Source organism: Geotrypetes seraphini, chromosome 8, assembly GCF_902459505.1.
Source record: "Geotrypetes seraphini chromosome 8, aGeoSer1.1, whole genome shotgun sequence".
NCBI lineage: Eukaryota > Metazoa > Chordata > Amphibia > Gymnophiona > Dermophiidae > Geotrypetes > Geotrypetes seraphini.
The window spans coordinates 169602184-169624544 of record NC_047091.1 but is presented as its reverse complement, the minus strand read 5'-3'; the positions used below and the strand labels follow the sequence as shown (position 1 = coordinate 169624544).

The window sequence follows — 22361 nt, the reverse complement described above, 5'->3', positions numbered from 1 at the left end:
GAATCAAGACCCAGAGTTAATTGTTCACTGATCTACAAAGATTCTGTCTAGGATCTCTGTCTCTTGGCCTTTAGGTCAAGAAGGGAGACTCCCTTCTACTGGGAAAACCCTGTAACTGCAGGCCACAAGCTCTAAAGAGCTAGGAGCTGTGGATGTGAGATGGATTGACTGACTGAGTTGGGCATTCTTTCAAAAATACCCCTCCACATCTCTTATATGGTTACCACCTCCACAAGATGCTTGTTCATTGAGTTTTCTGAGTCTCTTTTCTGCTTGTCTGTTAGCAGGTGGAATCTCAAGTGGCTTCTTGTTAGTCTCTAATATAGACATGGGCAACTCCGGTCCTTGAGGGATGAAATCCAATCGGGTTTTCAGGATTTCCCCAATGAATATGCATGAGATCTATTTGCATGCACTGCTTTCAATGCATATTCACTCGGGAAATCCTGAAAACTCGATTGGATTCCGTCCCTCAAGGACCGGAGGTGCCCATGTCTGCTCTAATAGCAAGTTTTTACTAAATGGAAATTTACCCAGAGTAAATCCATATTTGTGAACAAACCAGACTTGTTCTGTTTCATACCATACATCTTCCGGCACCTACAAGAAGACATTGAGAAAGCTCCAAGTTAGTGCATCTTCAAAGAACAGCATGAAATAAATTATCTGTGTCTTCAGACACCATAGTAGGCCATATGAAAGATGTCAATGACAGTCTTATCTTGCTAGCCCTGGAATTAAGAGTCTTTGCTCTAAATGTGTGCTAACAATGCCTTATCTTGCACATAAAAAATGTAAATCAATTATAAAACTCCATCTACTTGCAATAGAAATCCATTATCGATAGGAAAGCCAGGCTCATTCATACAAGAAATATGCATACAGCTTATTTATTCTGTAAGCCACAGGTGTCAAGCTCAAGGCCTGTGGGCCAAATCCGGCCCACCTGGTCGTTTTATGCGGCCTGCGGTCCGATGCTCCCAGTGTTACCTTGTGGCCGGCTCCCTCCTCCCCACAGCTGTAGTATGCACGATGCCGCATGTAGCGGCTCCTCCCATGTCCCACACCTCATCCAGAAGCATTCCCTCTGACGCGACGTCAGCGAGAAGGCTTCCGGTTCAGATGCAGGATGCACGAGGAGCCGCTGCACGCAGCTCTGTGCACACTGCGGCTGTGAGGAGGAGGGAGCCAACCACAAGGTAACACTGGGGGCATCGGACCGCGGGCCTCATAAGACGGCCAGGTTGGAGCAAGCTAGATGGTTAGACACCCGCTGGAGGGAGGCAAAGGTAGGGGGAATGATTTTATTTTCAAGTTAGTGTTTGAATTGTGTCTATTTTGAGCATTTTAATCTGCTGTCTTTCTTTTGCACTGCTCAGGAAGAAATACATTTGTTGCTTTTTCTCTGGGGATTGTACTGCAGAATCTTGAATCTTAGGGTGTTTTTTTTTTAAAGTATATTAGTACTTTTGGTTTTTGGTCCCATATTTGCATAGGGGTTATCTGTGTTCTGGTAGGAATGAATGTTTTGTATTTTGTGTAGTTTAATTTTCTGGTTAACCATTACCATTATCTAATATAATAAAATGGTAGGACGCGCATGCGCACTAAAAAAATCATGTTCCCTGATCCGTCGCGAAAACACGATTGCGCATGCGCGGGTTTTACGTCACCACTTGCTCACGGCGACTTTCAAATAATAAAAAAAAAATTACACAGCTGGCGGCGGCCTTCCTCACCGTGAATGGTAACGGCTCCTCTCTCGAACTGCACCAGGATCGAGAGAGGAGCTGCAGCGCCGGCTTTCAACTTAAAACAAAAAAAAAAAACAACCCAACTGGAGATCGGCGCTCTCACCCGCTCCCACTGTGCAAACCCTCCCCCCCCCGCCCCCCGCCCCCCATGGGAGGATGTGCCGCAGCAAAGTGCTGCACAGGTACTGGAGGGGGAGAGACATATCACTTCTGCACCGGTACAAACATCCCTCCAGCGTTGGCACTCTCTGCATGTTAAACAGGCTGCTTCGGGCTTTCTCCTGCAGTTGAGTTCCTTTGCCGCGTCACTGATGACGTCATCAATGACGCAACAAAGAGACTCAACAGCAGAAGAAAGCAGAAGCAGCCTGTTTAGCGTGCAGCGACTGCCATCGCTGGAGGGAGGTTTGATATTAAAGTCATCTTGCTGGGAGGGTCACAGAGTCAGCGGGGGTTGGGCTGGGAGGGGAGAGAAGCGTCTGCCTCAGGTGCTTCAGGCAGCAGCAGCGTTTACAATTCGCTGCTGTTGCTGGCTTCAGGCCTTCCTCTCTGGCCAGTCCTGCCTACTTCCTGTTTTCATGAAGACAGGAGTGGCCAGAGAGAAAGACCTGAAGCCAGCAACAGCAATGAATTGTGAATGCTGCTGCTGCCCAATGAAGTAGTTAAATGAGGAAAGGGAGCAGAGGGGGAGAGAATGGCTTGGAGGGAAGGAGGAAGGTATGCCAGACCAAGGCAAAAGGAAGGAGGAGATGGAGAGAGGCCATATAGGAGAGAAAGAGAGAGATGGAAAGAGAAGAGAGGGCAGTGAATGGAAGGGGCAACATAGAGGGTGAACAGTATTCTAGCACCCATTAATGTAACGGGCTTAAAGACTAGTGTGTTAATAAGATTATATTGTGTGTGTATATATGAAAAATGAATGGAAAAAATGGTGTTATAATCAGTATTAATAAAGGGGGCGGGATCTGGCCCGCGACTTAGCCTGTGGTTTGGATTTCAGCCCCTTAATGTGATTGAGTTTGACACCCCTGCTGCAAGTAAGGGGGGAATTTATCATTGTGTGCTACTATTAAGACGGGTTATTTTAGCACAAGTTGTGCTATTTTACCACAATGTCTCATTGGATAAACGCTTAAAATTTCTGAGTCTACTCTTACTTGTCAACAGAATGTACAGCTGGTTAGAAAAGAACTTACCTTGTCTGACTCTGCCCTTTCCTTTTTCTCTCCCAAGTTTTTCTCCTCGACTTGATTCTCTTCCGTGTTGTCTTTTACCAAGTCTCCCTTTCCATCTCTCTCGTTTTTTTCCTCGACTTGATTCTCTTCCGTACTGTCTTTTGCCAAGTCTCCATTTCTCTCTCTCTCGTGTTTTTCCTCGACTTGATTCTCTTCCGTACTGTCTTTTGCCAAGTCTCCATTTCTCTCTCTCTCGTGTTTTTCCTCGACTTGATTCTCTTCCGTACTGTCTTTTGCCAAGTCTCCATTTCTCTCTCTCTCGTGTTTTTCCTCGACTTGATTCTCTTCCGTACTGTCTTTCACCAAGAGTTTCTTTCGCTCTCTCTCGTTTTTTCCCTCGACTTGAATCTCTTCCGTACTGTCTTTTACCAAGTCTCCCTTCTCTGGATTTTCTGGAGTTTTCCTTTCTAATTCTTGTATTGTTTCTTTGCTGCTGCTGTGGAGGTTATTATCATATTTACTCTTTTGTCGAGCATTCTGCACTTCAGTGATCCGAGTGTCTACACTGGTCCTGTTGTCAGCTTTGGGTTTGTCCTTAACAATCTGCTGAGGAGGTAAAGGTGGAGGTGGAGACTTGCAGGTCTCTGAGGTATTCTTTGTTTTTTCTTGATTTTGAATATTCATTGTTGAGTTAGACACTGGTTTGGATTGCTTGCTTGTAGTGCGTCTTACTGTCTTCAAAATTAGAGATTTCTTCTTTATTTCTTGAGTTTCCTGTTCCTGATGTTTCTCCCCATTTAGGCCATTCACCAACAGCTGAGGCTTGCTGGCCATTTCTTCCAGTCCAAGGAAGTTCTCATCTTTTAGCAGAAAATTTTTCACTAGGTTGTCACTGAGTTTTCCTGGGGACTAGAAAAGAAATATGAAAGAGAAGTTACCCTGCTTTTTTCTAGTATAAGGAACGAACTAAGTGGTCACGGAAGTAAGATGGTAATAGCAGAAGCTGGAACCCGATTTGCTAATATTTTATGTATGCAAGGTTATCCTTGCAACACTGCTACTGAGTTTCAGTGTTAGGCTTCATATTTTACTGATAATAGCCCTGTTCTCAAAAGTGGTAGGCTAAACTGTATTCCTTGGGGAAAGTGAACTAACTCGGAGAAGTCTTCTTGCAAGTTGATTGAATGAACCCAGATTGCCAGAAAAAAACAAAACAGGTTAGTACCAAAACTCAACACGCCAACTAGCTTCCCATCTTAAGCTGAAAGCAATACTAATTATTTGTATCCTTCTTTTGTAGATTTTTTTAACTTTTAGGGCCAGATTCTGTAATGGCCACCTATAAAAGATATTGTTCCTATTGCATGTCAACCACACTCAGGCACCCATCGCAGAATCACGCTTAGCGGCACCTAATTTAAAACTTAGACACCCCTAATGTAAGTGAGAGCTTTAAAGTCCTTTAGAGCAGTGGTTCCCAACCCTGTCCTGGAGGACCACCAGGCCAGTCGGGTTTTCAGGCTAGCCCTAATGAATATGCATGGAGCAGATTTGCATGCCTGTCACTTCCATTATATGCAAATCTCTCTCATGCATATTTATTAGGGCTAGCCTGAAAACCCGACTGGCCTGGTGGTCCTTCAGGACAGGGTTGGGAAGCATTGCTTTAGAGAATCGGTGTCTAAGTCTTTCTCCATCCCTATACATGCCTACTTTGATGTTAGGCGCCTATCTTTTGTGGAATCGCCCCTATGATGATAGGCGTCTATCTCCCAATTACACTCCTTCCTCCGTATTCGCGGTTTCGATTATTCGCTGTTTTTAGCTTGCTGGCTCCTCCCTCCCAAATGACGTCAGCTTGCATAGAGAAATCGCCGATACCCAGGGCAGAATTAATTTGTCGAGGGCCCCTAGGCACACAAGTACATTGGGCTCCCTGCCCCGCCTCACCCCACCATGCGCCCAGGCGGAAACAGGAAGCTGCGTCAGAAGGAAGCTTTGGGCAAGCAGCACCGCTTGCACAATTACAGTTCCCGTTGCCTTTCTTACCCGTGTTGCATGCTTGTCTTACTCTCCGTCGATTGGGGTGGGGCCCGCGTTGACGATGGGGGGGGGCACGTTGCTGGTTGATGCTGGAGGGGCCAATCGCCGTTTGGAAAAAACAATGTTGATGCCCTCCTTCATCGGGCCCCCCTGGCCATTTCGGGCCCTAGACACGTGCCTACTTGGCCTATTGGTTAATCCTGCCCTGCCGATACCCAGGGTTTCTTCGCCGTGCGTTGCCTCTCCTTCAGGCACAGGCCAAGTCTCCCACCATGTTTTTCACGGTTTCATCATATTCACGATGGTTTTTAACAGAAAACGGAGAATAACATATGAAAAAGTGATTCGCGGTTTTTCTGTACTCGTGGGTCTGTTAATCCCCTATCCCAGCGAATATGGAGGGAGAAGTGTACATTTTATTTTTTTTTCTATTATAAGATTGTTAAAGCTTATTATTGAAGCCAAGTTACTAATTGACTTAGGCACCTAACTTTAAATGCCTATTTATTTATAGAATTTGCCCCTTAGGGCTCAATATTCAAACAATCTGTGCTTTTAGCTTTGAGAGTTAGGTTCCCAAATTGAACTCTTTGAAATTTTTCTAGAGCTGCGTGCCAGAGCATACAAAGTGGGTGCCAACTTCAATCAATCAATGAAACTGTTACAACGTGCGTATAGCAGGGGTGGATTAAGGGCAGGGTAAAGCGTTTAGTACTGGTTTTCAGCACTGGACTCATAAACTGACCCTCTCTTTTACTAAGGTGCGCTAATCGAATTAGCACGCACTAAATGTTGACGCATCCATAGACAAACATGCACGCGTTAGCGTTTAGCGTGCACTAAATCGATTAGCGCACCTTAGTAAAAGAGTGCCTGAATTCATAAATCTAGGCAAATGAATGACTGGCTTACTGTACATTTATAAGCATAAAATTTATGTGGGAATTCATCAAAAGGCGCTACGGGGGAAAGTCTAGAAACAACGCCTAAGTTTATTAACAAACGCCTTTTAAAGTGCCGACTGACACCTAAATAATACATGAAAATCAGCTACCAAACACACGGATCATTGCTCACAATATCCAATCCACTATATTAACAATCAAAAAAGAAAAAAGGGGGTATAAAGGATAACTAATACTAAAATTATTTTGATACGTTTTATTTTGTGTATTTATTTTATACCTCAAGTCTTACTTATACAACAATCTATTGTTACTAGTAAACCGCACCTACCATTTATCTCAGGGGTCTCAAAGTCCCTCCTTGAGGGCCGCAATCCAGTCGGGCTTTCAGGATTTCCCCAGTGAATATGCATGAGATCTATGTGCATGCACTGCTTTCAATGCATAGTCATTGGGGAAATCCTGAAAACCCGACTGGATTGCGGCCCTCAAGGAGGGACTTTGAGATCCCTGGCCTAGACCAGACATGGGCAACTCTGGTCCTTGAGGGCCGCAATCCACTCGGGCTTTCAGGATTTCCCCAATGAAAATGCATGAGATCTATGTGCATGCACTACTTTCAATGCATAGTCATTGGGGAAATCCTGAAAACCCGACTGGATTGCGGCCCTCAAGGAGGGACTTTGAGATCCCTGATTTATCTTAAGCATGCACTTTTACCCTAATGTATAAATGAATCAATTCATTATACAACTAAGGTCGAGAAACTGTATAGCGACACAGCAACCATATTGTCCCCCGACGAAGGCTAGTCGATAGCTGAAACGCTCTAGAATAGTAATTCACAACCTGGCAACGTTGGTTCTGGCTGGGAAGCAATAAAGATAAGTGTTGCTGTCCTTCTTTCTTTCATACACTTTAATTTATTGTTGATAAAATGGATGAATTGAATTGTATTTTAGAGCAGTTTTAAATTTATATAAAAAAGATTTTTGATATGTCTAATAAAGTTAAGTAATTAAATTATGCACTCTTAATCAATTAACTAATTAGCTGATAGTTTGATCAATTAACTAGAAAAGAAAAAGAAAAAATTGATTTAAAAGGTAGGGAGGAGTGAAGACTTGGAATAACATCTAAGTTATAGGAGGTCTCTTTAATTTAATTTAATTTTAATTTTATTTCTTATATACCGCTATACCGTGAGGTTCAAAGTGGTTTACAATAAAGATGCATTAAAGATACAATAAAATAAAAATAAATAAAGATAGGTACTTGGAAGTTCTCTAACTGTCCCGAAGGCTCACAATCTAACTAAAGTACCTGAGAAAACAATAATTAAAAATGGTAAAGATAGAAAAAATAAACAGAAATAGAGACAAGATATGAACATCCCAACAATTCCAGTCAGACAATAGGATCTGATGTTAGAAGTTTTTAAAGTTCTTTACTGAAAACAATGCATTTATTAAGATACCTCAACCTCTTAAACTAAACCACATTAATCCAAATTGATGAATTGATTCATTTATACATTAGGATAAAAGTGCATGCTTAAGATAAATGGTAGGTGCGGTTTACTAGTAAGAATAGATTAAGACTTGAGGTATAAAATAAATACACAGTTTTGGAGACCGTATCTGGCGAAAGACGTAAGAAGACTTGAGGCGGTCCAGAGGAGGGCGACGAAAATGATAGGAGGCTTGCGCCAGAAGACGTACGAGGAGAGTCTGGAAGCCCTGAATATGTATACCCTAGAGGAAAGGAGAGACAGGGGAGATATGATTCAGACGTTCAAATACTTGAAGGGTATTAACGTAGAACAAAATCTTTTCCAGAGAAAGGAAAATGGTAAAACCAGAGGACATAATTTGAGGTTGAGGGGTGGTAGATTCAAGAGCAATGTTAGGAAATTCTACTTTACGGAGAGGGTGGTGGATGCCTGGAATGCGCTCCCGAGAGAGGTGGTGGAGAGTAAAACTGTGACTGAGTTCAAAGAAGCGTGGGATGAACACAGAAGATTTAGAATCAGAAAATAAGATTAAATATTGAACTAAGGCCAGTACTGGGCAGACTTGCACGGTCTGTGTCTGTGCATGGCCGTTTGGAGGAGGATGGGCTGGAGTAAGTCTTAACAGAGATTTCGGCAGTTGGAACCCAAGCACAGTACCGGGTAAAGCTTTGGATTCTCGCCCAGAAATAGCTAAGAAGAAAAAAAAAATAAAATAATAATTTAAATTGAATCAGGTTGGGCAGACTGGATGGACCATTCGGGTCTTTATCTGCCGTCATCTACTATGTTACTATGTTACTATGTTAAAACGTATCAAAATAATTTTAGTATTAGTTATCCTTTATACCTCCTTTTTTCTTTTTTGACCTAAATAATACATGCCAGAACCGCGCCTATGTAGACGCTATAGGCCGCCGAACGCCACAATGGGCATGGCTAACACCAGAAGTGGTGGGAGGCAGCCTATGTAGGCATGATTCATGACAAAGATAGGCATCGGGAATGAAGGCCCGGAAAACCCTGGCCTACGTTTCCGGTGCCTAGCTTTCACGGAGGTGCGATTCTCTGTAGGGTGCTGTCGCATGATTGGCATGCAATCGGAGGCCGCTTTATAGGCGGCTGCCAATATTGGTGCCCTATAAAGTGTATTAGTGCATGCAATCGCATTAGTGCGTGCCAACTGTGAAAGATGCAACAAGAAAGCTGACCCTGATCCCGCCACAAAAGGGACACAACCAGAAAGCAAAAAAGACTTGTGGAGAGTTGATGTCCAAGAGGAAGAATTTATTTTAAAAAAATAGAAAATCCACATGAAAATGTCTAGGGCCTGAACCACTGTAAACATGTGGACCCAACATGGTCCGTGTTTCGACACTATTGTCTTCCTCAGGGGTCCCTATAGGTCCTATCAGATGACTTGTAGATTAAATAACAATAAAACGATAACTACTCTGCAAGTGAGTGCACTCAATAGCTATTTTTTTCGCTATTGAGTGCGCCTCACCTGCGGAGTAGTTATCGTTTTATTGTTACTTAATCCACAAGTCTGCTCATAGGACCTATAGGGACCCCTGAAGAAGACAATAGTGTCGAAATACAGACCGTGTTGGGTACAAATGTTTACAACGGTTCAGGCCCTAGACATTTTTATGTGGATTTTCTATTCGTATATTAGTAATATATTTACTTTTACAAGTAATATTATTGTTTATTTTTTTTCACAGTAACCTACCAGACTAGTAACTGTAACACATTCCTGTTTCCTAATGAAACTAGTGACTATTTTATATTATTTTTGGAAAGTAACTTATCCAACACTAGTTACTCATTACTTGTAAAAGTAATATATTACCAGTGATATGTTGCCAGGAATATATTACCGGTACTATTGCTTTCCTTTACCCTTTCCTTCAATTTCTTTCCTTTCCTTTGACAACTGGAATTCTTCCCTCTCAGTTTTTCATTTATTTTCTATTGTTTACTGATTTATCATCTCCCGGTATATTAAATTATAATCAAAGATACACCATAAGATATTATTTAATAATATATTACTTGCCAACTCTGCAAATAGGAATACACGAAAGGCAGTCCCACCTTTACCCTCAAAGCTATGTGGATGACAGCACTGAATCAGTGGCGTAGTGAGGGCGAGAGGCGCCCGGGGTGGTTTTACCCCTCCCTGCCCTCTTTTCTGCCCCCCTCACCTCCACATGCTCATTCCCCACCCCTCTTGTCGCGTGTGTGCTGCTTCCCTTCCCCCGTAGCTCTGTCATATTTCTGCCACGAGTAGTATCTCCCAGCCTGCTTTTGTGCCAGCGCTGGCTCTTCCTCCGACGTCACTTCCTAAGCGCAGATTCAGGAAGTGATGTCAGAAGAAAAGCCAATATTGGCGCGACAGCAGGTTGGGGGTTGCTGCTCGTGGCAGAAACATGACAGAGGTAGGGGGGAAGGGAAGCAGCATGAACACACATGTGGTAGGGACGGAGAGGAAGACATGTGCTTACGCCTTCACCAAGACGGCGTCTAGGGTGGACCGTCCCTCCCCCCACTCTCCCCCACTGCACTGAATGCCAGCTGGCATCTGTATAATGTCTGGGTTGTCACCCAATCCTGGAACATCCAGGATTGAATATCTGGGTTTAATTCAGCCCGCAGCTGAATTAAAACCCACTGCATATCTGCTCCACAGAATCCAAGTTTCTAACTGTCTTTTTTCTGCCATCTAAATGTTCTTTAACCTCCCCTGATCTTTTCCAACAATGCCTCCTTCCTCAAAATGAGGTGCATCACTTACTACAATAAAATAACAATGGGTGTTTGGCCTCGCCTACAAAATTATAAGGCTGGCTGTGAGGGCTCGATTTAAAATACATCAAGGAGGCATTTAATGCCCAAGCTCACAGGTGCATGATGGATCGAAACAGTATTTGTGGCTTACAATCTACAATTACCACCCTCTGACTGTCTGAGTCATGTCAGGAGGGAAGGGCTGGGTAGTGCGGCAAAAACACTGGAAGTGCAAAAGATAGAGGCTGGGAATATTGGCAGTGCCCATCGTATAAGCAGTTTGCCAAGCCGTTTCAAACTAAACTAAAATAAAATAAACCTTAAGTTTGTATACCACATCATCTCCACAAAAGTAGGAAGATAAAGAAAGGGGGGAAGAAGTAGGAAGATAAAGAAAGGGGGGAAAGAAGTAGAAAGATAAAGAAAGGGGGGAAATACGTGTAAAAAGAATGTGGCAAACTGTAGGAGTGAACCCCAAGCGGACTCTGCCGGTTGACGCTGAACTCGGAAATTCCACGTCTGGCCGTTTCCAGTGACCAGCATTAAATATCCGGTTTATTTTTTTGGCTGTTATAAACGTAGCACTGTCCGGCTAACTTTATAGTGGCCAAAGACCGACCAGCTAAACATAGCCGGCTAACATTTTCAATATTGCCGATAGTTGGTTGAGTCATGCGACGTAGCCAGCTATCTGCTATGCACTAATATTCAGCGGCCATCTTGTGCTAAATATTAGTGCTTAGCGCTATTTTAACCAATCAGGAGTCATTCTTGGATGTTTAAATAGCACTGAATATCGGGTGGGATATATCTCAGTTAGAGCAACGGAGTGGTGTTACACACAGGCCCAGATCCTGTAACCGATGCCGGTGTCTGCCTTAAAAGGAGCTGCCAATGGCGTGTCAATCGCATGACAGCGCCGGGTATAGAATTGTGCCTCTGGATAGTGTTGCCAGATTTTCCAATCGGAAAATCCAGACCCCCCTAGACCTACCCCTAGGCCCGCTCAGTTCCGCCCATCCGGGCCCTTTAACGCCCTAATCCCACCCCTTCTCCGCCCAGTTCTGGCTCTTTCATGCCCTAATCCCGCCTCCAGTCCCGCCCCTCGCTGCCTGCTCTTGTCGAGCAGGGAGGAAGTCCATGCAGCCTTGTAAATTTATCTCATCCTTTGGAAAACAGCTCTTAAAAATATCAAGAAAAGTTAACACTTTTGGTGGACAAGTGTGGGTAACATACAAATATGAAAGAATGAACGCGGAATGCTTGGGTTTTAGTAATGCATTTAATAAAATATGGAGCCCATTGACTGCATTTGTTAATACGTAATAATAGTAATGTATTTTTCTTTCTTAGATTTCCTTACACATCCAGGGTGGGGACGAGGGGAGGGAAGGATATTTTGAGGAGTTAATTATTTGAGTATAATGCTATATAAATACTATGATTTAATGTATTCATAATTGAGAGGGGGGTGGGGGAAATGGTTGTTTTTGCTATTCTATTTGTGTATTGTGGTACATTTTATGTAATCTTCTAATGTTATATTATTTGTAATGCACTGTTAAAGTTTGAAAAACAATAAAGAATTTATATAAAAAGAAAAGTTAAGACAAAATATACAGTAAGCATAGGAACCATGTAAAACATTAGCAAAATGTTCAAGCATAATGCAAGCATGCATAGGAAGGAAACGTTAAACCATAAGGGAAGGCAACGCTATGGAAAAGTATCAGAAAGAATTAATAGGGGCAATTATATGGAGATCATTTCAACTTTACGGGAAGTGTTGGGGGATCTTAGAACAGTGGTTCCCAAGCCTGTCCTGGAGGACCACGAGCCAGTCGAGTTTTCAGGATAGCCATGAGAGAGATTTGCATATAACGGAGGTGACAGGCATGCAAATCTGCCCCGTGCATATTCATTAGAGCTATCCTGAAAACCCGACTGGCTGGTGGCCCCTCCAGGCCAGGCTCGGGAACCCCTGTCTTTAAGAGTATTCAGGAGAGGGTGTGTAAGAAAGACATACCTTCAAACCATCGAGCGCAGGATCTTGTTTGACCTATCGAAAAATGTAGTGATGTTTTTGTAAATATCAGTTTTTCTCAAATTAGGACATGCAAATAATTTAATACCTCTGTGTCCAAAAATAGTAGAATTTCACTCTAGATTAGAGAATGACACGGTGACACAATTCATCACCGTTCCCGTCCCCGCGGATAACCCGGGAAATAATCCCATGCCATTTTCTAGTGTCTATTTCAACCTCGGTCCTTCTACACCAGCATTCTTCAAAGCAAAGCTTGTGGGTCAGTGGTTGTGGCCATTCATACTCTGATTCTTATGTGAGCCAAGGATAATGAAGCCATTGTGACATCACTGATGTGATTGGCTCTTAGGCACTGGTGGAATGAGGCATTATGACATCACAATATCTGCTCTGGATACCAGAGACTGTCATTCTGTAGTGTCTGTTTCAACCTCAGTCCTTCTACACCAGCATTCTTCAAAGCAAAGCTTGCGGGTCAGTGGTTGTGGCCATTCATACTCTGATTCTTCCTTCTCTCCTTAAAGAATGACCATGAAGATGGTTTCCCACGGTTATCCGCGGGGACGGGAACGGTGATGAATTTTGTCACCGTGTCATTCTCTACTCTAGATCACAGAGACAGTATACAACAATACATATGCTAAAAATAAAAAAATATTTTATAAAAATTTAGGGGTCCTTTTACTAAGGCGCGCCAACTGATGTAGCGCGAGCAGATTTAGCGCAGGCTAATCGATTTAGCGTGCGTTAAATCGTTTAGTGCGCCTTAGTAAAAGGACCCCTTAGCGCATAAAGTGCTCAGACCATCCACCAATGTGCTCAATAGGTTCGAGCCAAGGTAGCAACGGGACCATCACAGCACTTTGCAGGTCCCATACCGCCAAGAAGCTAACAATACACCAAAAGAGTCGGTACTTATGCTGATGTGGTAGAGAATGAAACCTTATTGCATCCGGCGGTCACAGGTCCTGATTTCTGCTACTCTTTGCCGAACCCCATGTGATTATAAACAATACATAATAAAAAGCTTTGAATGTCAAAGAACAAACATGGATTTTCTCTTTAAATGCCCATACACCGGAGGGACTCAACGAAGAAATTGACTGGACATCCTTGGTTTAACTGCTGTCGAGTGAGGCTTCCTCCTTTGGGAATAAATTCCCCTTGGTGGATATGGTTCTCTCTTTTTTGAATATGTCAGGGGTGTCAAAGTCCCTCCTTGAGGGCTGCAATCCAGTTGGGTTTTCAGGATTTCCCCAATGAATATGCATGAGATCTATTTGCATTCCCTGCTTTTATTGTATGTTAATAGATCTCATGCATATTCATTGGGGAAATCCTGAAAACCCGACTGGACTGCGGCCCTCAAGGAGGGACTTTGACACCCCTGAACTAAAGGAATGGTTTGGGAATCACTGCTATAGGTAGTTATCAACCCAGACCTTGGGACCTACCCAGCCTGTCAAATTTTTGGGATGTCCAAAATGAATAGGCATGAGACAGATCTGCTCCAGTGTCTCTATTGTATAGAAATCTCTCTCATGCCTATTCATTGTGGATATCCTGAAAATCTGACTGGCCAGGTGGTCCCTGAGGACTGGATTGAAACCTTCTCATCTAAGAGCAGGGGTGTCAAAGTCCCACCAGCTAGGTAAGGGGAGCTGTTTCACTATCAGATTTTCAATTGTGAGAGACTGGCAAGTTCTGCAGGACTCCAGAGGGCCTGCCTATCCCTAGCAACTGAAAACATAAAATTGAAGCACTGCCCCCCAGTGGCAGCTATGCAGTTGGAGGACTCCCACTCAACTCAGAGGGAACGGTGTGGTCTGACTGTGCTTTTTGCACATAGCTCCGCTTTTCAGCCCCTATTCACATATGCAAATGGAACCCCATGAATCTCTGCACACAGCATCGCATCCTTTCCAAAAAAAACCCATGGGCTGCCCCTGCAACCTAGTAAAACTGTTCATGTGATGCAGAAATGGCAAATAAGGAGAAGTACTTACAGGTGGTTCCTCCTTTGTCTCTTTCTCTTGGACTTGGACTTCTTTAGATTCTTTCTCTGTCTCGCGAACAAGCTGTTTAATGAAACCACCAGACACCACAGAGAAAATTGGAGGTGGTGAGGTAGGTGTTGGACTTTTGTCCTCTTCTCTTATCTATTTACACAAAACAGAAAACATCTTAGTGGGTGCGAAGAAGATGCCATCGTTCAGTCCAAAAGAGGTGAGTGAGTCTGGGTTAAGCCTGAGGTTCTTCTGCATCTGCTCCTGCTCCATGCACATCACAGGCAAAGTTCTGGCATGCCCCAAAAATGCAGTGACCGGTGTTCCTATTGTCAGCTAAAAATTTCATTCAGGGACATGGAAATCATCTTTCACTTTACAGTAGCTCTTGGGAAAAGTTGAGTGAGAATATAGGATTGTGATTTTGCCAGTTGGATGGAGTTCTAAATAGAAAAGGGATCATTTGATCTAACCAGCTGAATTGGCATGCTCTACGAGGGAGTGCTGAAAAGTTCTCAGCCCAACCAACCAACTTCCTAAATTCTGAGCGTTATTTTGCCACTGTAGCTGAAAAGAACGTTATCTTATATCGTTAAGTGCCAATTTGCAGAAACAAAATTCTCTGTTTTGACATTGTTTCAGGTCATTGATTGAACCAGCTCAAAGTCATTCTCTTCTTGGTTGAACTGAGAACTTTTCAGCCCCCCCTCCTAGTGTGAAGAGTTTCAGTCTCCGGTAACCAGACCTGAGACTATGATGTCATAATGCCTCATTCCACCAATAACAGCCAACCTCAATATTGATGTCACAATGGCTTGATTGTCCCATATTTGACTCACTTTTATTGTATACAAGGGGGTGCTGAAAAGTTCTCAGCCCAACCAACAAACTTCCTCAATTCTGAGCGTTATTTTGCCACTGTAGCAGAAAAGAGTGTTATCTTATTTCGTTAAGTGCCAATTTGCAGAAACAAAATTCTACGTTTTCACATTGTTTAGCATCCCCTCGTAGAAGTTAAAGCACTGTTGTGAGGCTATTCATTGGGTACACATATGTGAGCTGGTCCTTTGATATTTTTCTCCATATTCAGCCCACAGAATTCAGCATTTTTTAAACTCTGGCCTCTGCAGGCTTTTTAGTACTGGAGGTTATCTGGAATCCAGATTCTGGATTTCAATGCTGAATATTCTGCTAGATCCAGCTCCTAGAATTTATTACTGACTGATATTTTGATTGGTTTTAAGTTGCTCCAGTATCAGAAGGTGTCACCCAATATTACTCACTGGGAAATGCAATTGAAAATTGTTCTTAGACTTTACATTCCACCGGAACGTGCAGCCCGAATGGGGATTACTGCGTCGCATTCTTGCCCGAAATGCAATCAGGCTCACGCATCTTTGAGTCACATGTTTTGGGCCTGCCCCGCAATCCAACAGTTTTGGAGACATCTTGGCCTATATACCACATCGCTTTGGGGAAGGCAATGGCTTCCGCAACCGAGGGCGTTATTTGGATTTTATAATATAGCCTCGCCCAAACCCAGGGGAATGTCAGCATTTATCTCCAGAGCCCTTTTGATGGGGAAAAAGCCATCCTCACCAACTGGCTCTCCCGTGATCCCCCGTCATATGCACAATGGAGATCCCTAATGATAGTGCACGCAACACTGGAGAGACGCATGGTGGGAGACCTGACTCTTGGCCCGGGTCGCAAATTTTGTCAGGTGTGGGAGCACTTCTGGCAGGACCTCACACCGCGTGCTCGCAGTAGACTTTTGAATCTTTAAGATTTTATTCCCACTCTCAGCTGTTGGACCGGCCATGGACTCTTGGGGAGGGGATGGGAGGGGAGGGGAACTGATTATATTGTTGAAAATGTTATTTCCTGAATGGTACTACTGTTTATATTTGCTTCTTACTGCTGGAATAATAAAAATCATTTAAACATAAGTTGCTCCAGTAGAAGATGCCACAAATAGCTAAGGTCCTGCTAATAGCAGAAGAGTTAACTGTAGCTTCTTGTGCCAGGGCCAGTCATTAAACCTTCCATTATTTCTGATACAGAAATATGAACCATTACTGTATGAGGTATACGTTAAATAACAATCCTATAGTTAAAAGCGCTGTATTCATCAAAATCTTTCAATGCTTCATTCAGATTTTGAATGGGGTTGATGAAGCTTGAAATCGTTTGCCTTCTAAGCGTTAAATATTTTCATAAGTACCATTGGGTACTCATTTTCTCAGTGGTCAGTTACGGATGCGACAGCTGGACACTACAGAAACAAGACAGAAAGAAGATTGACTCATTTGATCTTTGGGGCTGGAGAAGGATTTTAGGCGTGCCGTGGACCGCCAGAAGAACGAACAAATCAATTCTGGAAGAGATCAAACTGGTTACGTTGCTCAAAGCCCAAATGATGAAGTTACGAAGAGAGAGAGATCACTGGAGAAGGACATCATGTTTGGGAAGATCGAAGATCCACAAACACTTTCACAGCAAGCTAGTACAAGGTAACAGAATGCAACATGAGCTGGAAGGTACCCCAAAGGGAGGAAAAGCCTCAGACAAAAACCCTCTCACCGCCACAACAGTGGCTAAGATGTTCGGGCGGAAAACCTTATTGGCATAAAAATCTCCCAAGGGGACCACTAGGGCTCTATGTCGTGTTGTAAATAAATTAGATGAATAAATAGTGAAAATAAAGGCTGGGTCAAAACTTTTTAAGTGCAAAATGACTCAAAACCATCGGTTTGAACAGGTTTCAGGTTTTTTTTTATATTTGATGGATCACTTATTCAAATTATAATAAGTAAGCAACAGACAATAGTCTTAGAACTAACAATTTTAAGTCATACACGAAACGTAAGGATAAAGGGGTAAAGTTACATCTTCATAGCTTGAGAGAAGAGAGAAAGTAAGGGATGAAGCAATGGGAAGGGGTAAAAGATCTGAGCCCTCATATTTGTATCTAAAGAAGAAGGCTAAAGATTGAACGCGTCTTTAAAAAGACAACTTTTTAGAAGTTTCTTAAATTGACTGAGGTCTTTTTCTTCTCTGATGAAGTGAGGAAGAGCATTCCACAGTTGGGGAGCCATTACTGAAAACATATCGTTTCTTCTAGTGCCAATGATTTTTAGTGAAGGGACTGTAAGGAGCGTTTGAGTCGTTGATCGGAGAGAGCGAAAAGTGTTATGAGAAATAAGCAATCGGTTGATAAATTGTGTTTCTTTGACAGTTAAGGTTTTGTAAGTTAAAAGTAATATTTTAAAAGTAATGCGGTGGCTAATTGGGAGCCAGTGGGATTTAATCAGTAGGGGGGTGACATGATCGTATTTTTTACCGTTGTGATGGCCAGCGTTTCACATTCCCGAACGTGAGCTTTCAAAAAAGGGACACACCAAGTAGGGTCTCAATGTACAAAAGATGGGAAGATCGAAGGAACCAGGCGAGGAGGGCGACCCGCAATCAGATGGCCGGACGCATTGAAAACAGCCATGCAGATTGACGCTGGAGGACCTTTCCAGACTACCACAAACCCGATTTCTTTTTAGATCCGTAATTCATGAAGTCTGTTAGGACTCGAACACGAGTCGATGGCACCCAACAGCAACAACCATTGGGTTCATAACTCTGTGGATGTGGCAAGTTACTGTTATTACAGCTTTTATGTCACATTTTATTTAGAGTTTTATTTAATTTATTTAACAGCAAGAGCATCCAAATATATTTTTCATTCTTTTTGACTGAGTAATGGTTGAATCTCTTCAAAAAAGATGCTTAATAAATCCCTAACATAAATAAATAAAAATAATTTTTCTGGCTCTTATGGTTTACTCAGAGCTGCCCTCTACTGGCCTGCAGCTATTTCAACAGCTCTACAGTGCTGTGAACCTTTATTCACCACCACTTGGCATGGTGTTACATTGGTTTGTGAGATTTTCGGTTTTTTTGTATTTTAATCCTCTTACATAATGTAGCCAAGACTTTTCAAGACTGGTCTCTGGGTGGCACTATTGAGTAATAACTGAGACTGTTCTGCTCTCCTCAGGTCCTATGAATGTTATCTCCGCAGCATGGTCAGGTCCAGCCATCTCAAAGAATATTTGCCTCTGATCCATCTCAACAGTTTGGGGGTTTTATTCTGGAATTGTGTGTTTTAGACCCTGATAAAACACTGCAGCTGATCAGACATCTACCACCTTCCTAATTTAATAGAAAGTCTTTCATTGTGTGTCATAACATATTATATTTGATCACTTGGAGTGAAAGAACAAACAAACCAGCAAAGCGTTCTAATTTTTTTCACTTTGTATTGCTTTTTCCTGTCCTCGATATTTGATAGCAGAAGTATAGTCAGTCTCACACTCCATTTTGTTTCTGGTTTGGCTCAGCTTTGTTTTCCTATTCATTTAGCAAGGCATGCGAGATCTCCTTCATTGGGATGAGAAGTTCTTGTAAACGTCCATTAACATGGGAGAAACATGTATTAAACCTGGGCTCCTTTTACTAAGGTGCGCTAGCGTTTTTAGCGTGCGTACAAGAGAGCTGAAAAATTACCGCCTGCTTAAAAGGAGGCGTAGCTGCTGGCGCGCACGCTATTCCGCACATTATGGCCCTAACGCACCTTTGTAAAAGGAGCCCTAAAACATTTAGGGACCCTTTTATTAAAGTTTACTAAAATCTGGGCTTAAGGCATTATACCAGTGTCTCTCAAACTGTGTGCTACGGCACAGTGGTACGCCCCAAAGAGATTCCGGGTGTGTCAAGAGAGATTCCAAAATTGTACTTTATTTTTTAAAAATTCCCTTCATAAGTATACTTTAGAATAGATGACATGCATGTCGTGTTCGTAAGAGTCTGTCAATATGATGAGCGTCTGCGTGTGTAAGGATACAATCGCCCAGATAAGCATCATTCTTTGATGTGATTGGGCCTTGAAAATGAACGGCAAGTAATTTTATTTTGTATGCAGTCGTTATCCTAACTTGAGCAACAAAGCAATCAAGGCTTTGTTACCGTTTGGATCTTCTTATCTTTGCAAACTTGGATTTTCAGCTCTGAGAGAAATTAAATATAAAAAACCAGAACGACTGCAGATGGTGGATGATGAAATGCGTGTTTGCTTGTCGACTATCGAGCTGCATTTTGAGTTAATTTGCCCTCAAAAACAAGCACATCCATCACGTTGACTAGCAATTCTATTCTATCTAGTTTAGCTTCACCATTGTTACAATTACCTATACATAACTTAAAGAACTTTAAGTAAATAACTCAAATTTAATTTTTTGTTGGTCTTGCAATTTTATAATTTCAATTTTAATGCGCCATGAAAAATATTTGCTCCATTTAGTGTGCCGGAGCTAAAAAAAAGTTTGAGAGATACTGCATTATACAGTAATGCAAAATTTTACCATACATTAAGCCCAGATTTAACACGACACCTTTAAACTAAACTAAAATTTAACTTTATATACCGGGTCGTCAACCAGAGGAAGCTCGACGCGGTTAACAATAAGCTAAGAAATATGCTTAAATGCAAAGGGATTAATTTTCAAAATGTTTGGCAAATAGAAAAGTTTGTAAAGATTTACGAAAAGAATGGAAAGAGCTGGGACACCTCAAAATTAAAGGATGTTCATTCCATAATTGGGGAATTTAAAAGCCAGAGAAAGGCTGAAATTCTTGACTCCTTGAAGACTCAAAAGCAAAGGAGTCACATGGTCAAATTTGCCATGAATTTAAGAAACCATTTGTACATGGTACCTGAAACTTGCTTCTATGCTTAAATGGAAGAGGAAAGTTTGGCAACCTCCAGTCGAAGACAGGACCCAAGCCTGTGGCAGACAAATGCCTTGTCTTTCACTCAACCTTCCATGTCGAATTGGGGCAACGCTGATGTTCAAGTAGCTTCAGAAGAACCCTGGTCCATAGAGTGGTCACAGTCAGCCATATAGACCCTTCACTTCCTCCGGCACAACAAGGACGGGTGATGCGAGAACTACAGGAAACTATGGAAACTGTAGCGTTCCTGTGTGCAGAAGTGGGAATCCGATGACTGCCTCCTCCTTGATATATATCCACCAAGAACAGTAGCCTGATGTACTTGGGTTATGGGCTGGTGCTTTGGAAGTTTCAGGTCCCTGCACTGGTTAAACTCAAGAAAGTGGCCCTGGAATTGATTTGGAGTGGTTTAGAGAAACTTTATCAGGTATGGCCTTGTATTATGTCTACAGCAAATTTAAATTCTACCCAAATACTGAAATTGGAAGAACCTGTTGGGACACAAACTAGTAAACTGGAGACAGTAACTACACAATTACAAGACTTAAACCAGCTTGCAGGCTTTTTTTCATCATGACATTGAGGATTTTCAGTTTCCCACATATATTGACGTCTTTCCCTAGGAACCGTTTTATAGACTTTTGCGAAAAGTGTTCAAATATCCCGAGTCAGGGTTGTCTCCATTTCAGAAGGTATATTATTATTCCAGGATCTAATACCCAACCTTTGGCTGAACCTGCAGATGTTCTCAACAGAATGTTTGAATTTAACTCAAATATTAGAGAGCTCAACTGATGAAGTCATCTCTTGACCAACGCTACTTGTTACCTTTGTTTTTCGGCAAGATAAAGCTGTTCCCTCCTAACTTCCTGTTGCTCATTCCAGAATCTTGCAGTAAAGGGCCCAAAATCCTACCATTAGGTTTTGCCATTCCATAACTAGGAGGCATCCCTTCCCCTTCTCCCCACCCCAATCCCCAGTTTCACGGAGGCTTTGAGCACTGACTGTGCTCCAGTCAACTTAGAGAACGGGCCATTCTTTCCATTCTAAGAGTTACTTCCTTTCTCTCAATATTAATGTCTAGTTGGGGGACAAGTTTTGATCTTCCCACTCTTAAGATGGTGGAGGCCAGTCTGAACTTTAAAAAATTATCTAAAATTTTTAAAATGCTAAACTCTTTATTATGTTCCTTCAATCAAAATCACACACCAAATCCAAAAAAACATAGAAAAACAGGAGTAACTGCTTGGAATTAACAAGAATGATGAGGAACAGAGTTTCATTTTTTACCTTTATCCCCCTTAATTTTAGATTTTAAAAATGTCATAGTTTCGGCCAGCACCACAGCTAAGGCTGGGGCTGAGTGCACTAAAGAGGTAATTCTCTGAGGCCCGGGGAGGGAAGAAAGATGGCAGCCTTTGTAATGATGGCCTATTAGTCACCGAAGGCACCACCTTTGTCTTTAGGTCCGGCTTTAGTTCCTTAATGTTCCCAGAAAGAGAATTTGGGTAATAGTGGGGCCATTATAAATCACAGAGGATATAAGGGGTAAACATTAAAAAAAGACACCCCCCCCCCCAATTGAAACACTTTTACTAATTGATGCATAGGCAGCAGAATACTTTTTTGCTGGGGGGGGGGGCAAAAGCTCCACCCTAGCCCCTGCAGGATCCTGCAGCATGATGACTCCCCCACCTACCTTCCCCGGTCGTTGTAATTTTAAATCTGCGGACAGCCGTCGTAGTGTCAATGAGCAGGCCTGCTCCAGAAGTCTTCATGCTACAGTGACGCTACATGGCAGCTTCCCGCAGATTTAAAATTATAGCGGCTGGGAGGAGTTGGGTGGGAAAGTAGAGTCATAACTGACTCTTCTGACCACCAATTTGGGGGGGAGGCCATGGCCCCTGTGGCCTTTCCCATTCCGACGCCTGTGGATTGATATACCACTAACAAATTCATGACTAGGGAGAGAGGAGACATGATTGAGACATTTAAGTACATCACGGGATGCGTCGAGGTGGAAGATGACATCTTTCTTCTCAAAGGACCCACGACCACAAGAGGGCATCCGCTCAAACTCAGGGGGGGGAAGTTTCGTGGAGACGCAAGGAAGTACTTCTTCACAGAAAGAGTGATTGAGCAGTGGAACAAGCTTCCAGTGCAGGTGATCAAGGCCAGCAGCATCCCGGACTTTAAGAATAAATGGGATACCTATGTGGGATCCCTAAGGGGGTCAAGTCCAGGAATAGGGTCACTAGGGTAAAGTAAAGTGGCTGTATAATTAAAGGGGTCAGTTGACTCCAGGGGTGGGTCAAGGGAGTGGGCAGACTTGATGGGCTATAGC

The 22361-nt window shown here is 42.7% G+C and overlaps 1 protein-coding gene across 2 annotated transcripts in view; it reads right to left on the bottom strand.

Annotated features, from left to right (window-relative positions):
* The window catches only part of MYO18B (myosin XVIIIB), a 565740-nt gene that overhangs the window by 497536 nt on the left and 45843 nt on the right, over positions 1 to 22361 (bottom strand). Inside the window, exons 3-7 of one of the 2 annotated variants that reach the window (XM_033955842.1) lie at positions 14234 to 14386; positions 12207 to 12239; positions 3260 to 3838; positions 2951 to 3193; positions 534 to 600 (exon numbers count right to left, since the gene is read on the bottom strand). In XM_033955842.1, coding sequence (XP_033811733.1) covers positions 534 to 600; positions 2951 to 3193; positions 3260 to 3838; positions 12207 to 12239; positions 14234 to 14386 — 1075 coding nt within the window. Of the gene's footprint in view, positions 1 to 533; positions 601 to 2950; positions 3839 to 12206; positions 12240 to 14233; positions 14387 to 22361 lie in introns of both variants that reach the window. The other variant, XM_033955841.1, reaches the window with a different exon arrangement.